This window comes from Uranotaenia lowii, chromosome 3 (genome assembly GCF_029784155.1).
Source record: "Uranotaenia lowii strain MFRU-FL chromosome 3, ASM2978415v1, whole genome shotgun sequence".
In the NCBI taxonomy this organism is placed as follows: Eukaryota; Metazoa; Arthropoda; class Insecta; order Diptera; family Culicidae; genus Uranotaenia; species Uranotaenia lowii.
In genome coordinates, this window is record NC_073693.1 from 241,804,005 (window position 1) to 241,821,589 (window position 17,585).

A 17,585-nucleotide genomic window follows, 5' to 3' on the forward strand; every position below is an offset into this window, starting at 1 on the left:
TGGTTTGGTTTGTTTGCTGGATTCGTCGTGATATTAAGTAGTATTGTGTCGTCTGAAGTGAGCAACAAATAGTAGCCTTTGTAGGGCTGAGTTTTGTTGTCACAGTGAGTAATATTGTGTCATGTGAAGTGAGCAATGTTTGAATTTTGTTGTCACAGTGAGTAGTATTGTGTCATGTGAAGTGAGCAACAAATTGTAGCTTTTGTAGGGCTGAGTTTTGTTTTCACAGTGAGTAATATTGTGTCATGTGAAGTGAGCAACAAATAGTAGCCTTTGTAGGGCTGAGTTTTGTTGTCACAGTCAATAATATTGTGTCATGTGAAGTGAGCAACAAATAGTAGCCTTTGTAGGGCTGAGTTTTGTTGTCACAGTGAGTAATATTGTGTCATGTGAAGTGTGCAATGCTTGAATTTTGTGTCGTGTGAAGTGAGCAACAAATAGTAGCCTTTGTAGGGATGAGGTTTGTTATCACAATGAAAAGTATTGTATCGTGTGAAGTGAGCAACAAATAGTAGCGTTTGTAGGGCTGAGTTTTGTTGTCACGGTGAGTAATATTGTGTCATGTGAAGTGAGCAACAAATAGTAGCCTTTGTAATGCTGAGGTTTGTTGTCACAGTGAATAGTGTTGTGTTGGGTCCTACCTGTCACCTAATCTTACTCGATTCAAAAACTTTGAGCCCATGATAATTTTCTCTTGAGATTAACATAGATTGGCGTATAAAAATATTTACAAATGAGTAAGTCTTTAGAGATTCAGAACATATGCGTGGCTACTCTGTAATTATATTAACAACTTGAATTCCATAAAACAGAATCTCCATTAAAAGGTGTTTATCACTGCAGCAATTGTAAAAAAAATCTACGTTACACACACAATAAAATAATTAATAAATAACCAAACAAGACCATACTACTAATGACAATGCTGTTCCTCTAAAGCCTCATCGCTAACTCTGAACATCTTCTCAGAGCAACTTTCCTCAATCTGTTTCGGTTGAATTAAATAACACTCCTATTTTTAATTCCCAATATTATCTTCCTGGACTGCCTTTATATTATTGTTTTTCAAAATCGTAACATCTTTCTTCGACTACCTTAATTGAATTTCAAGCCTAACCGAACAATAGACAAATCTACCTAAAAGCGTTGAAACGAGAAAGAATTATTGTTAACAGGAAACTGTCCAAAAAGCATTCTGATCCAATGAGCCTCTACTTCTTGTAAAATGCTTGATTTAAGAATAAGCCTTCGAAATTCATAAACCGCAAATACACACTTACTAGAGCATTGGGGAGGCGAATACTACTACCTTTACCTCGCCTAGTAACACATTGAACAGTTATTAACCCGTGACCCATTACAGCCTAGGATACGGGGACACATCTGAACCTACAGAATACCTTAAATATAAAACTTTATTAAACAAATTGTATGAAAAATTATATCAGGTCAAACAATCATTACTGATCGGACCATATTGAACACTGGTAAGACGTTTGTTTAAAGCCGTGGGGCCAACACGTAGGTTCCGTTTCACTGGTGTTTATCAGTGATCCGTTCGTGTTCGCAAGATCTGGTGTGATACTATCACTATTCGATTCTTTAAGATCTTGCGCGACAAGGCATACCCATTTATATCAAAGTGATATAAATGAGCCTCTTACCATGCCCACGGAGTTCGATTCTATGAACTAAATCTTAGTTCAAAAAACGAGAGCTGATGGGAAAATAACTTATTGCATATTTTGGATTCAGCGCAATAAAAAAAAGTCAAAAAGCTCGTAATTTTTTTCTACTAGAAGCAATATGAATTTTTTAGGCAACAAATTTGATTGTTTCTCGAACTTTTTTACAAAATCATCAAGTCGTATAGAAGGTAATTTAAGGTCCCCTTTGTAACTAGAGTGCTAGAGCATTGAAAATAATTCACGAGTTTAAGTAAATACGGGACTTTCGATTGCTAGGAACTTGTTTGCGAACTTAAGCATTGAAATATGAACGTAAATATTAAATTTTGTAATGCACATTGAAGTTTATTCAAAAGCTAAATATCGTAGAAGAAAGGTTTCTGAAATTGAGCTGACAAAAACATTTACAAACAATAGACAATTCGACACAATACTAATGTTATGACTTATGAATTCGTCTCGGTACATCTTTGTACCTGAAAATAATCAAATTTTCGAAGGTGATGGAAAGTATTAAAGAAACATGAGCTATCAAAGAAAGAAATATCTAAAGAACCTTGAGCAGCACTGATTGCTTCTTTATCTGACCGTAGACCGTAAGTTGCGGCAAACCGGAAGCAATCGACCATGTGCAGCATGTGCTGGCTCAGATAAAATCCCGAGTCGATGGGTGGAGGGTAGTGGTAGTGCAGGGTTGCCAATATTCATTTTCAAAAATCAGGGAGCTGGCAAAATAAAAATCAGGCATCGTTAAAGTAACGGAAATTTCGCTCAAAGTGATGACCTTTTTTTTTGGTCATCACCCCACTTAATAATTTTACTGCATCAAAGCGGTCGAAAAACTCTCTTTTATTCCCTTTTTTGAATAAGAATTAACGGGAATCTTTCGATCGCTTTGATTCAGCCACGTTTTCACTTTTCACTTCAGTTATGGTACCTACTCCAGTTCCTTACTACCCATTTTTCATGACATTCGCAAAAATCAGGCAGAATCAGGCATATTTTCAAAGATCAGGGAAATTCAATGGCTTATCAGGTTGTCAGGCAGAGTCCCGAAAAATCAGGCAATGCCTGAAAAATCAGGCACATTGGCATCTCTGGGTAGTAGTTATAGAGAAACAAAAGAGATCAATAGTGGAAAAAAAGATCACGGATGGTGTTTCGATAGAAGGTCCAGCCAGCAGTTGATCGGCAGAGCTCGATGTGTACACTCGTGTCGGTCGATTTCATCATGTTCACCGTGGTGAAATTGCCTAAAGCGCCGTTGTACTGAAGTGGAGATTGCGGGTTCAAGTCCTGCCGGTGAGCCGTAGTATCTTTTTCGAAAAATTCATGATATTTACGGCATACGTTCTTTCTTTGATAGCTCATGTTTCTCTAATACTTTCCATCACCTTCGAAAATTTGACAATTCGACACTTTTGGACTGAATATGGAGATAGCAGGTTATCAACACTTTTCACAATGACACGCATTACTTTGCAGTATGCTCGATTCTTATTACCAAATTCAACAACATAGATATTTCATCACCGAATGTTTTGACTAACAATACTCATTTGGAAACCTTGATAGCCGATCGTAGATTTAACATTTAACTTTATTTATTTCCAGCTTGTCTGAATTCGACCCGATCTATACCTTCGAGGCAATGTACTTCAAATGCAGCTTAAAGGCGAAAAGCGCCTGAGCGCTTTTTGGACACGCCTGTGCCAACTTCGTAGTGTCGCACCTTAGAATTATAACGTCCCACACGTGGCCACGTTGTTCGTTGCTGCTTCCTGAACACCGGACCGGAAGGAATCTTCCGTTCTACCGGCTTCGGAGAGGCATACCTAGGGCGAGGAGAAATCCCCCGATACCAAACCGCGCAACAAGCAAAACTCTTTCGAGGGTTTCAATTGCCGAGTCGCCATGTCGGAAGGATTTGGCGCCGGTTCGCAGCAAGACGATTTTCTTCAGCAACAACAATCGCAGCAGCAGCAGTGGTCCTCCTACACCGTGATGGATTCGTCCCGCGTCTCGACCTGTCTCATCTCGATGCTGCTGATCGTGTACGGGAGCTTTCGCAGTCTGAACATGGAACAGGAACAGCGCGAGAAGGAGAAGAAACGGCAGAGCGAAAGCATGAACAACCTCCTCACCGGGGAACCGGTACAACCGGAACAGAGTGAGTTTGGCAAAGATTGTCTTTCGTGTGAAAATATGAAAACTTTTTGTTTTTTTTCTGTATTTTTTAGATAAATTTGCAACGCTGGACACGATGCACGCCCTGTGTCTTCCGCTGGGAGCCTCCATCTCTCTATTGGTTATGTTTTTCTTCTTCGACTCCATGCAAATGCTTTTTGCCGTCTGTACAGCCAGTAAGTAATAAATTTTTTTTTATCGGAACCCTAAAGTTTTCGAATACAACTTTTTCTCTGTTGCATTCCAGTTATTGCCACCGTTGCCCTGGCCTTTCTACTCCTCCCTATGTGTCAGTACATCATACGGCCATGTTCCGATGGCAATCGGATATCGTTCGGCGTTTGTGGACGCTTCACGGCAGCCGAACTGTTCAGCTTCTCGCTGGCCGTATCCATAGTCTGCATCTGGGTTCTGACCGGACACTGGTTGCTCATGGATGCCATGGGCATGGGCCTTTGTGTAGCGTTCATAGCCTTCGTCCGATTGCCCAGTCTGAAGGTGTCCACGTTGCTGCTGACCGGGCTGCTCATCTACGATGTGTTCTGGGTGTTCTTTTCGTCGTACATTTTTAGCACAAACGTCATGGTTAAGGTAGCAACCCGACCGGCGGATAATCCGGTTGGAATCGTCGCACGAAAGCTGAATCTCGGCGGTATCGTAAGGGAACCGCCCAAGTTGAATCTCCCCGGAAAGCTGGTATTTCCTAGCATTCACAACAGCGGACACTTCTCGATGCTCGGTCTGGGCGACATTGTAATGCCCGGCCTGTTGCTGTGTTTCGTGCTGCGTTACGACGCGTACAAAAAATCTCAGTGCACCCAGACGGCCGAAGCGGGCGTTCCACCACCGAGAGGAGTCGGTTCTAGACTTACTTATTTCCATTGTTCCTTATTAGGGTAAGTTCAAATGTTTTGCCTACGGTGTACATTGATTTTTAATCTCATAACTATTCAAATTTCAGTTATTTCCTCGGTTTACTAACCGCCACCGTTAGCTCGGAAGTATTCAAGGCAGCTCAACCTGCACTGCTGTACCTAGTACCGTTCACATTGCTACCTCTGTTGACCATGGCATATCTGAAGGTGAGTCTGGCATTCTAGTATTTTTCTTCTCTGCTCTCACACCTATCAAAGGTTCTATAAATGTTACATTGGCAAACGATGTCGAACAATCGCTAGCACAACTGACGGATCCAGAAGCTAGGTAGCGCTAGATAAACCTTGAAAATGGGGGTTTCACAGTAAGATCATTTGTACTCTTCATTTAAATTTGTGTGTTTTTAACGAATACGCTGTGCAATCTGGACTTCGCAGTTCTACAATTTCGGTGGGTCTTCCTGAAATTGAAATTTCACCTACTTATCATGGACATTCATCCTCTTTCGGACTTTGAGTTTCGAAGATCGTGTGACCCACCGTTTTTTTTACCTACCTACCTACCTAAGGGTCCGGCGCCGATTGACCGACGCATAGGGCTGAGATAACAGATCTCCACTGCTGGCGATCCGGAGCCAGCGTCTCCACTTGCTGCCAGCCAAAATTCTCGTCAACTGTGCGGATTTCAGCGGCTAGACTACGCCGCCACGAGCTTCTGGGCCTGCCTCTTCTTCAATGCCCATCTGGATTCCAGTCGAGCGCCTCTCTACAAATCTCGTTTTCATCTCCTCGCAGCGTGTGCCCAATCCATCTCCACTTACGTTCCCGAATCTCGATTTCTAATGCGACACCGGCGATCCAGTGAGATCCAGTTGCCAGGCAACCAAGCGCGGATGGTGTTCCGCAGGCAGCGATTCACAAAAACATGCAGTTTTCGTGTCGTCACCGCATATGTGCACCATGTTCCGAATCCGTACAACAATAAGGATTTGACGTTTGAGTTGAAGATTCGGATTTTGGTTCGTAGAGAGATCGCAAACGCAAATCGGTCTTTTCTGATCCGGGTTTCGATGTCCTTCTTGGTACCACCATCAGGCGTAATCTGGCTACCAAGATACACTTTCTCAACCTGTTGTCCAGCTACCACGAAATCGGAACGATTTTCTGTGTTGATTTCCATCGACTTGGTCTTTCCGACATTGATTTTGAGACCTGCTGCCTTGGAGCTTTCGGTGAGGTCGTCGAGTTTGCTCTGCATGTCTTGTTGTCTTTGGGCTAGCAAAACAATATCCAAAACTATACCCTTTTTTTGGCTCGACGCATTTTCTTCGGTTCAGCTACCTCTAAGCAACTTTGATTTGAAGTCCACCAAGCCCAATATAGCCGATCTTCGATTTTCTTGCTCGAATACTTGATTTCGAGCTTTGATTTCATAGTGCCACAAGATCAGACTGTAATCCTGCAAGTTTGCGGTGAAATCGGTTTTGTTTTCAGGACCTCTGTTTTGTGGTGTGTTTAAAATAAGACTGTTTTCGGATAAAGGTCACAAGACTTAAAATTGTTACTTACTCTCAGTAGGGCCCAGGAACAAATAGACCGAGAAAATCACTTTTATTTCACAAGTAAACTTCCTAGGTACAAATCGTGAAAACTGCAAAACACGAACCTACTTCGCAAAAACCATTGTTTTGTTTTAGAGAGCTAAACGGTTATACGCAAAAACTTTGGAACTGAAAATTGGGTTCCTAACAATTCTCACCCTTTCAAGATTACGAATATTAATAACTACTGGATTTACAATTAAAAACAACTAATGCAAGAAAAACTTCCATCTAAAAGAATTGATCCAAAAAATTTTAAAATTAGAAATATATATAATCACTGTGTTTCAGCAACTTCCTTCTTCTCAAGGATTTTCTTATCACCGACGATTCCAAAGGTTCTTCAAAATTCAACATTCGTCCAGGATGCATCTCATTTCTGGCGGGAGGGGGTTGACTTGGAGATGAAGGAAAACCTCGGAACTCCTCTTCTTCTTCTGATTCCTCACGACGCCTCTTGGATCCATTGATTCCAGGCGCCCTCGAATTCCCCTCTCTCGACTCCTCGGTTGCATGCCTAAACTGAAACGCCACATTGCGCCTAGGTTCAGTTCTCGCTACTCTGATCTGCCCCCTGTGGACCAAGACCACATGCGCCCCTAAGGCTATCTGACTCTTCACTGCTGCTGTAATCCACTCTCAACCGCTTAAAATAATCGTGCACATCCTTCTGTCCCTCCTTAGGCTTTACGTCGACAAAATTTACTTTGTTTCTCTGATCCTTCTTGCGCTCAAAGCATGATTTCCAAACATGGCCTAGCTCTCCACAATAATTGCACTTAAAATTCGCGTATCTTCCTCTACCATTTGCATTACCACGGGATCTTGATCTATTCCATCTCATGTTCTCCCTACTGCACGATCTGTCTCTTTGAGGCATACGTCCATCAAATGTTCTAGCATCAAATCTACTGAACCGATCTCCCAGTCTGTATTTAACATAGTTTATGTTCTCAACATCAATGAATTTTTCATGATCAAAAATCCTCTCTGAATTTTTGATCATCCGCTCTGCCGTTTTCAAAGTTAGATTTTCTTCATTGAATAAACGCTTTTTTAATTCCTTATCCTGGATTCCGATAACAAGTTGATTCCTTATGGCTCGATCGCGATAACCATCAAACTCGCAAGCCTCAGCCAACAGTCTAACTGCTAATATAAAATTTTCATTCGATTCTGACGGACCCTGCTTCCGGTTCCTAAATCGAACATAAGCCTGAAGTTCCGAATCTTTCTTGTCATATCTCTCCTTAAGTTTCTTTGTAATTTTCTCATAAGACAAAGTTTTGAGATCGACCGCCGGAAACAGAAGTTTGATTTCGTCAAACACTACCATTCCACAAAACCCTAAGAAAATGTCCTTCTTTTTTTCCTCTCCAATATTATTGGAAGAAAAGAAATATTCCAATCTTTCAACGTAGTTGGAAAACGACGTTCCCGGAACAAATGGGTCAATAGTGCCAAACATCGACATGACTATCAAAGCCTGCTAAACAATTGATGGCAAATTTAAACTGTTGCCCACCACTGAATCAAACAAATTCCTCGCCAACCAAAAACAACAAAGAAACCGCCAAACACGGCGTCCACAATGGCGGATCACGACGCCCGCGATGGCGCTTAACGACGCCTGCAACTACACCTAGCAAAAACTCTGCTCCAGCAAAAAAAAATCCTCAAGTAGCGTCACCAACACCGGCTACTATGAAATTATAAAGAAAGTCTTGAATAATGAGGGACACAGAATGGTTTGAAGGGTCTTTATTCTACGAAGTGTGGTTTGTAACTAAAGTAAAAGTGAAAAGTTTTCACTGACAACTAACGGTTGTTTGATATCTTGATTGCTTTGATTTCACCCCCTCTCAATCCGTTAGTCCTAGCATGGATCGCAGCTCTTGAAAACGGGTTGCTTCCAAAGCTTTGGTGAACAAGTCGGCCAACTGGTCTTGTGTTCCAATGGCTTCGATCTGCAATCGTCCTTCTGCAACATGGTCTCGTATAAAATGGTGCTTCACGTCGATGTGCTTGGTTCGCTTCGTTTCGAGATTTTTGGCCATACCGATACAACCTCGGTTGTCCTCGTAAATGGTGACCGGCATCTTGAAATCCTTTACCTTCATGTCTTCGAGGAGCCCGGACAACCAGATGGATTCTGCTGCTGCTGCGCTTAGGGCTACATATTCTGCTTCACTTGAAGACATCGCCACCGTCGTCTGCTTCTTACTGGACCAAGAAACCGTTGAACCGAAGACCTTGAACGTGAAACCGCTCACCGATTTACGATCCTCTGAATCAGCGGCCCAGTCTGCGTCCGCAAATCCAATCAGAGCTTCCGAGTTTTCGTCACGTTGATATTTCAGAGAAAGTTGGGGCGTTCCTCGTAAATATCGGACGATTCGCTTCAGGGCCTGCCAATGGCTCTCCGTAGGATTCTGCTGGAAACGTCCCATGTATCCTACCGGAAAGCAGATGTCCGGTCGTACACATAGCATGGTATACATAATGCTGCCTAACAGCTCTCGATACGGTTCCTTCGTGGTTGGACCTTCGCGGCTCAGTTGTAGTCCTTTCTCCATGGGTAATTTGCAAGCATTGCAGTCGGCCATACCAAATCGCTCCAATAACTTCCTTACCTGAGCTTCCTGTGATAGCGACAGACATCCTGCATTTTGCTCGTAGGTTAACTTTATTCCGAGAAAATGGCAAGCTTCACCGCAGTCAGTCATTTCGAACATTGCTGATAACTCTTTCTTGAGTTTTTGGATTGACACCAACTTCCTTCCGGCAATCAGCAGGTCGTCGACATACAAAATAATGTACAGCTCATCTTCTTTCTTGTACCTCATGTATAGGCAATAGTCGTGGCGTGATCTAACGAATCCCAGCTTCAGTAGTTGTCCGTTGAATTTTTCATTCCAGCAGCGTGGTGATTGCTTCAGCCCGTACAACGATTTTTGGAGTTTGCAAACCATGTTTCGTGGAGCCACAACACCATCTGGTACAGCCATGTAGATGTCCTCACGCAGATTTCCATGCAGGAACGCCGTTTTAACGTCCATTTGGTGGAATTTGAACCTGTAGCGCACTCCAACCGCCAAAACCGTTCGAATCGTCGTGAGCTTGGCCACCGGCGCATACGTCTCTTCGTAGTCCACTCCGGGGCGTTGCAGGTACCCTTTTACCACGAGGCGTGCCTTGTATCGTACTGCTTGGCCGTTCTCGTTCTCTTTCATTCGGAAGACCCACTTTGACCTCAGTGGTTTCACATGCGATGGACAAGTTTCGAGCCTCCACACACGGTTGGCATCCATGGATTTCAGTTCGTCCTCCACAGCACGCAGCCATTCCTCACGGTCGTCTCTGGTCGCGACATCTTTGAAGGTTTCCGGAACGTCTGTAATGTTCGAGGCGACAGAATTTGCACTAAACCCAGTAAAGAAGTCGAGTAACTTACCGGGGAGCTTGCGCTCCCGTTCGCTGCGCCTCAGCAACGCTTGGCCTCCGGCCTCGAGCTGTTCTAATTGCGAAGGGAGCGCTCCGGTATCGTCAGTCTCGTCGGAAAGTCCATCTTCATCAGTCAGTTCGTGAAAATCAGGTTCATCTGACTCTTCTTCTTCATCAGACGCCGTTACAACGTCTTTAGCAACTAGGGCTTGGATGTCAACTTCCCCCTCTTGCTCGTGAGGGAATACCACCATCAGCGGCTTGACTTTCTTATCTTCGGGAGACTTCTCGAACGGAAAGTTGCTTTCGTCAAACCTCACATCACGAGCAATGACGATTTTTCTTGAATTCCGGTCCCACAACCGGTAACCATTCGGCGCGTAACCAACCATGACAACTTCACGGCTTCTGGCATCTAGCTTTTTACGCTGCTGACTCGGGACCCAAGCAAAGGCCTTGCACCCAAACACACGGAGCTTCTTTAGACAAGGTTTAGTTCCGTACCAAAACTCAGCAGGAGTAGCCTTGGTGAGAGCTGCTGTCGGACTTCGGTTGACCAAGTAAACTGCAGTTAGGACAGCTTCACACCACATCTGCTTGGGAGCCTTCGCATCGATAAGCATCGCACGGACCTTCTCAACTATGGTTCGGTTGAACCTTTCCGCCACGCCGTTTTGTTGAGGAGTGTACGCCACCGTCGTCTCGAGTTGGATGCCTTTTCTGGAATAATAGTCCTTTTGCGCATTAGAAAGATACTCACGGCCTTGGTCAGTAGTCAATCTTCAGTAGTTGTCCGCTTCAGTAGTTGTCACGTTGAATTTTTCATTCCAGCAGCGTGGTGATTGCTTCAGCCCGTACAACGATTTTTGGAGTTTGCAAACCATGTTTCGTGGAGCCACAACACCCATCTGGTACAGCCATGTAGATGTCCTCACGCAGATTTCCATGCAGGAACGCCGTTTTAACGTCCATTTGGTGGAATTTGAACCTGTAGCGCACTCCAACCGCCAAAACCGTTCGAATCGTCGTGAGCTTGGCCACCGGCGCATACGTCTCTTCGTAGTCCACTCCGGGGCGTTGCAGGTACCCTTTTACCACGAGGCGTGCCTTGTATCGTACTGCTTGGCCGTTCTCGTTCTCTTTCATTCGGAAGACCCCACTTTTGACCTCAGTGGTTTCACATGCGATGGACAAGTTTCGAGCCTCCACACACGGTTGGCATCCATGGATTTCAGTTCGTCCTCCACAGCACGCAGCCATTCCTCACGGTCGTCTCTGGTCGCGACATCTTTGAAGGTTTCCGGAACGTCTGTAATGTTCGAGGCGACAGAATTTGCACTAAACCCAGTAAAGAAGTCGAGTAACTTACCGGGGAGCTTGCGCTCCCGTTCGCTGCGCCTCAGCAACGCTTGGCCTCCGGCCTCGAGCTGTTCTAATTGCGAAGGGAGCGCTCCGGTATCGTCAGTCTCGTCGGAAAGTCCATCTTCATCAGTCAGTTCGTGAAAATCAGGTTCATCTGACTCTTCTTCTTCATCAGACGCCGTTACAACGTCTTTTAGCAACTAGGGCTTGGATGTCAACTTCCCCCTCTTGCTCGTGAGGGAATACCACCATCAGCGGCTTGACTTTCTTATCTTCGGGAGACTTCTCGAACGGAAAGTTGCTTTCGTCAAACCTCACATCACGAGCAATGACGATTTTTCTTGAATTCCGGTCCCACAACCGGTAACCATTCGGCGCGTAACCAACCATGACAACTTCACGGCTTCTGGCATCTAGCTTTTTACGCTGCTGACTCGGGACCCAAGCAAAGGCCTTGCACCCAAACACACGGAGCTTCTTTAGACAAGGTTTAGTTCCGTACCAAAACTCAGCAGGAGTAGCCTTGGTGAGAGCTGCTGTCGGACTTCGGTTGACCAAGTAAACTGCAGTTAGGACAGCTTCACACCACATCTGCTTGGGAGCCTTCGCATCGATAAGCATCGCACGGACCTTCTCAACTATGGTTCGGTTGAACCTTTCCGCCACGCCGTTTTGTTGAGGAGTGTACGCCACCGTCGTCTCGAGTTGGATGCCTTTTCTGGAATAATAGTCCTTTTGCGCATTAGAAAGATACTCACGGCCTTGGTCAGTAGTCAATCTTGAAATCTTGGTGCCAAACATTGCTGTGACCATCGCTTCATACTGCTGGAACTTTCCAAAAACTTCCGATTTTTTTCGCATCAAATACACGACTGCAAAGTGCGTATGGTCATCGATGAAGGATACAAAAAATCTGGAACCATCCCAGGCCGGGGGATCGATGGGCCCGCAAACGTCCGAATGGATTCTTTCTAGAACCCTAGATGCTCGCTGACGAGTTCCGCTGAAGGGATCACGACACTGTTTCCCTTGTACACAAGCGTCACAGAAATTCAGCTGCTCTCCTTGAAAATCGGCACCCGTAACCAGGCCGTTCCTCATCAATGCCTGCATTCCTTGTTGGCCCAAGTGGCCGAGACGTCGATGCCACAACTCATCGGCTTCAGACTTGCACAGATTTGCTGTAGGTACTCCGACTTTGACTTCCAGTTCATATAGACCTCCTCTAAGATGAGCCGTGCCGATAGTATGTCCTTGTTTCTTGAGAAACGCAACCTTTCCGGAAAAATTGACACCAATGCCTGCCGCTGTCAATTTCTTCACCGACATTAAGTTGTCGCGTAGCTCTGGAACGTAGAGGACCTCCTTCATGTTGATGGGAAACTGCTTGTTGCTTTCGCCGTTGATAGCTCCAGCCTTACGAGCGACAATTGATTCTCCATCCTTCGCCACGTTGATGATGATCGGTTGAGTCAAATTTTGGAGCTTCGAAAAAACGTTCTTTGTATTCACTAAATGATCGCTTGACCCCGAATCGAGCTTGAATATCAACTTGCCGCCACATTGCTTGGAACCACCTCGATTGGCCACGAAACTCACTGCATTTTTCTGGCTTGCTGAATTAGCTTCACCTGCAGACTTCTGACGGCAATCCTTCTTGAGGTGACCTCGCCTTCCGCATCTGTGACACTTGCCATTGAACTTGGATGACTTTTTGGTCTTCTCACCCGAAAAAGCAGCTAGTTTCAGTTCTCCATGACCTTCGCTACGTTCCATCCGCTTCATGTCCTCGGCCAGTAGGCGTTGTTTGACTACGTCAATTGTCAAATCTTTTTCAGGAATGTTTTCCAGCGCCGTTACCAGGGGATCAAATGAATCTGGCAACGTTTGAAACAACAAAATGACTTGATCAGTTTCATCGACTCTTGCGCCGGCCGTCTTCATTTGTCGGACCAGGTCATCAAACACTAGCAGATGAGGTCTTAACGGTTCGCCTTCCCTCAGTTTCAAACGGTTCAATTGCTTCCGGATGAGGTGCTGCGTTCCGATCGACTTCGTCGCGAATGTCGCCTCCAGTGCCGACCACATCTCCTTTGCTGTAGATTTCTCCCGGATCACTTCCAGGCATTCATTTGCCAGGAAACCGACAATTAACGCCTTTGCCTTCCGGTCCGCCTCTTCAAACTTGGTCCTCTCGATAGCCATAGCAGGTGCATTCTCCGTCAGGTTTCCTAGGACGCCAACCGAATCCAGGTACATTTTAACCCGGAAACTCCAGTGTTGAAAATCAGGTCCACCTTGGAACTGCGGAATTCCGCAAACAGTATTAGCAGGGGAGCCCATAACCTCTTGAATAATGAGGGACACAGAATGGTTTGAAGGGTCTTTATTCTACGAAGTGTGGTTTGTAACTAAAGTAAAAGTGAAAAGTTTTCACTGACAACTAACGGTTGTTTGATATCTTGATTGCTTTGATTTCAGAAAGTTTCCAACTAAATCTTCCAACAAATTTGAATATACAAAATTTTGAGCAAACTCACCAAAAATTTTCACAAAATCATGAATACTGCTTACAACAAATCCTGATTTTTTTTTCTGCATGTCCTGATTTCCGAAAAATCCACCTGTAATCTGTTGCCAAAAAACATTGAAATTCTCTGTCAGTAAGAGTATCCCAAATTTGTACGATTCAAGATTTTAATCGAGCGGTTTCCCAGATGGAAATTTGATCAAAAGCGCTCGAATTAGTTTTGATTTACGGGGATCTATTGATTTTTTTAGTTGACGTTTTCAATAACAGATCCAGTGAGATCCAGTTGCCAGGCAACCAAGCGCGTATGATGTTCCACAGGCAGCGGTTCACAAAAACATGCAGTTTTCGTATCGTCACTCGTCACCGCATATGTGCACCAAGTTCCGCATCCGTACAACAATAAGGATTTGACGTTTGAGTTGAAGACTCGGATTTTGGTTCGTAGAGAGATCGCAAACGCAAATCGGGCTTTTCTGATCCGGGTTTCGATGTCCTTCTTGGTACCACCATCAGGCGTAATCTGGCTGCCAAGATATTGGAAGCACTCCACTTTCTGAACCTGTTGTCCAGCTACCACGAAATCGGAACGATTTTCTGTGTTGATTTCCATCGACTTGGTCTTTCCGACATTGATTTTGAGACCTGCTGCCTTGGAGCTTTCGGTGAGGTCGTCGAGTTTGCTCTGCATGTCTTGTTGTCTTTGGGCGAGCAAAACAATATCCAAAACTATACCCTTTATTTGGCTCGACGCATTTTCTTCGATTCAGCTACCTCTAACCAACTTTGATTTGAAGTCCACCAATATTTATGCAAGCTTATCAAAATGAGCGGTATCCTGAAAAATCCTGATTTTTTTTCTGCATGTCCTGATTTCCGAAAAATCCACCTGGAATATGCTGTCAAAAAACATTGAAATTCTCTGTCAGTAAGAGTATCCCAAATTTGTACGATTCAAGATTTTAATCGAGCGGTTTCTCAGATGGAAATTTGATCAAAAGAGCTCGAATTAGTTTCGATTTACTACGGGAATCTATTCATTTTTTTAGTTGAGGTTTTCAATAACAGATTTTTTCCAAGGTTGAAACGGAAAAAATGATTTAATACAATATGTTTTAAACAATAGTAGGTATCATCTCTGCTTTAATCGATTTACACAACCAACTTTTTCAATTACAGGGCGACTTGAGGCGGATGTGGAGCGAACCGTTCATCATACAGCAAGCATCCAAACAGTTGGAGGTTTAAGTCAGCATTTAAAATACCCTCTGCGCTTTGCGCCCGCGTTCGGTCCGTTTCGGAAAGCAGATTAGAACAACCACAAGCATCAAGATAGTATTAGAAAACAAAAACACTCATTATGCATGTAGATGTTGAACTTTCTCTAATGGATCGCAGAACAAAAAAAAAACAAACAAACAATTCTCTAGAGAACAAATTAAGTAAAGAACAAGGATTTACATATAGCAAATAAGTACTCATAAGTATAATATATACATTATATGTAAGTGCTAAGATAAACAGAATCCCTTTCTGATGTGAGTGTATTTAGTAAGGAAAAAAGAGCAAGCAAAAACAACTTGATCTACAAGATGATATCTTGACAACGTTGAATATGCGAAATGTAGAGTATAAAAAAGACAAAAAATAATTAATCGGCTCCAGGCAGAGATGGAAGGAAACATTCTTTTATGCCAAGAATACTAGAGAAACGGTACATGATGAACAAACGCTACGAATCCAGTTATGGCTTAAATGCTGAATGTAAAAATTAAATCAATGATAAAAAGATTTGTAATGTTTTTATCAATTTTTATCATTTCCGAAGACTAGCGAAAGAAAAAATATCTGTTTGGTCTGTTTCAATCAAAGCACATACTTTCGGTTCAACCATGTAAGCCAGACTTTCCAGGTTCAGATTATATAGTTTATCGAACGTCAGAGAAGTAAGACTTCCGCGATTTAACTTTATACCAACCAAACTACATCAAACAGTTAATATGCAATCACTCGTATTTCCGAATCTTCATTTAAGTTTCTTCATACATATGTCGTCAGTGTCGAATAGAAAATGCTTTTCGAATTCACCAAATAAACAAACAAAAAAAATGTAAGGTACCTCAATCAAAATCAACATTAAAATTCTGCTCCGCCAGCCTGCCTGTAAGACAAATATGGCACCAGAAAGTCAAATTATTAGTAACACTAGTGTTGGCGTAAACTTATCGGACAAACAGGTTACAATTGGAGAAAAGTCGGAATGTTCTTTTTTTCTTAATTTAAATTTTTAGCCTCTCAGTGTTAGAGCAACCATTTTTTTCCAAAACAAAGACATCCAAATAGTTGAACATCAAAATTTGAAGACATCTCATCCCATCTCACCTAAAAACATACATTTAGCTGCAATACTCTAACCCGCGGTTGATCCCCTGTGTAATAAGTGAAACTGTTAGAACAACAAACAATATAAACAAAATGTGATAATTTTGATTTATTTCCGCACTCTCTGTGTAATTGCCTATATAAAAATATCTCGAATGTATACTTCATGATTTTTTTTTTATTTTTAAATAGAAAAGTCTGTTTAAAATAGTGAAATAAAAGCGTTTTTGAACATTCATTTGTGTGCCATGCTGGTGGAATATCACAGGTGTCCCTTGAGAAATTGAAGTAGGATGCGAGGATGTGGTGTCTTTGTTGCCGTTTTCTTTCTTTGCAAATTGCAAGACAACTTTGAGCTTCGTTCGATTATCAGATTAACAGTTCAAAAAATTATACAGGGCTTAAGTATATTTTCTGTTTCAAGAAATCCTATAACAAACTTTTATTTCGATTGAAAATCTTTAACAAGTCTGCAAAACGGCAGGAAAATTTCATAGAATTTCTTTAAATGATTCGTTTACATTACTCTTCCAAAAAGTTGTGCCACCACAAAGCACGAATCAACTCGACAATCGAACGAGACTCGTGGCCCGGTTTTCAATATGGGATGGAGCACTTTCCCAGACCCGAAAACAGCCGACCCGAAAAATTCGTGCTCTCTGTTCGTCTGACCAAATTTTCCGAACAGGGATGATAGGCCAAAATCCCAGATCGGAAAATCGGTCCAATTTTGGTCCGTTAAATTGGCAAAACGATAATCGTACCCAAATCAGATGAAAAACTGTCCGAATTTGAACCAAATCTGAACCGGTTAGACAGATTTTGTTTACTGTCTTTTTGACTTTAATAAGCGGTAAATTGAGTTAGAAAAAAATGGTTTTTTTCTTGCTACTGAAAAAAAACCCTTAGTATTTCAGTAGTATATAAAAGTTTTGCAGAAACTTACATTCAAAATAAAGGTTGAAGATATTTGAAAGCAAATTCATTAAAGTTCTGCATCTAATTGCTTAGAATTATTTTCAAGTACACTTTTTTTTAACTATCTTCTTTACATGATTTTCTAAAAATAAAACGATTTTTCGGTTTTTCAGCTTACTCAATAACAAAATGGCAATAAGTGGACAGTTTTCTAGCTGTCCAATTAGATTTAGAAAAAAAACAAATTTCAAATCTGTCAACGTGGACATCCGGGGAGGGGGGTAGGGGTTTGCCAAATGTCCACGCTTGTCCACGGAGGGGAAGGAGGGGTTAAAAAATCTCAATTTTCTGTCCACGTGGTATCTGAACGGCCCCTAAATAAAAAAAATCGTGAGATGAAGAAGTCCAAATAAAAATTGCTTTTTTTCTCCGTGTACAGTGAATCGATGCGTCGCTTCTGACAACTGACGCGTCGCTTCTAAATTTGAGCGAACACTCTAGGCCGTAACAACCCAAAACCAAGTTGTTATGCCGCAAAATCGGATGAAACTGGCTCCCGACTATTTTAAGTTCGAGGAGGTTTTCCCAAACTTGAGAA

General features: G+C 42.8%; 1 protein-coding gene across 1 annotated transcript in view; it reads left to right on the plus strand.

Moving 5' to 3' along the window:
* The window catches only part of LOC129750841 (signal peptide peptidase-like 3), a 76,676-nt gene extending 60,373 nt beyond the window's left edge, over positions 1–16,303 (plus strand). The window contains exons 2-6 of the mRNA XM_055745938.1: positions 3,303–3,858; positions 3,929–4,051; positions 4,123–4,771; positions 4,837–4,957; positions 14,867–16,303. Coding sequence (XP_055601913.1) covers positions 3,603–3,858; positions 3,929–4,051; positions 4,123–4,771; positions 4,837–4,957; positions 14,867–14,935 — 1,218 coding nt within the window. The 5' untranslated portion in view covers positions 3,303–3,602 and the 3' untranslated portion in view covers positions 14,936–16,303. The remainder of the gene's footprint in view (positions 1–3,302; positions 3,859–3,928; positions 4,052–4,122; positions 4,772–4,836; positions 4,958–14,866) is intronic.
* Positions 16,304–17,585: the final 1,282 nt, after the last annotated feature.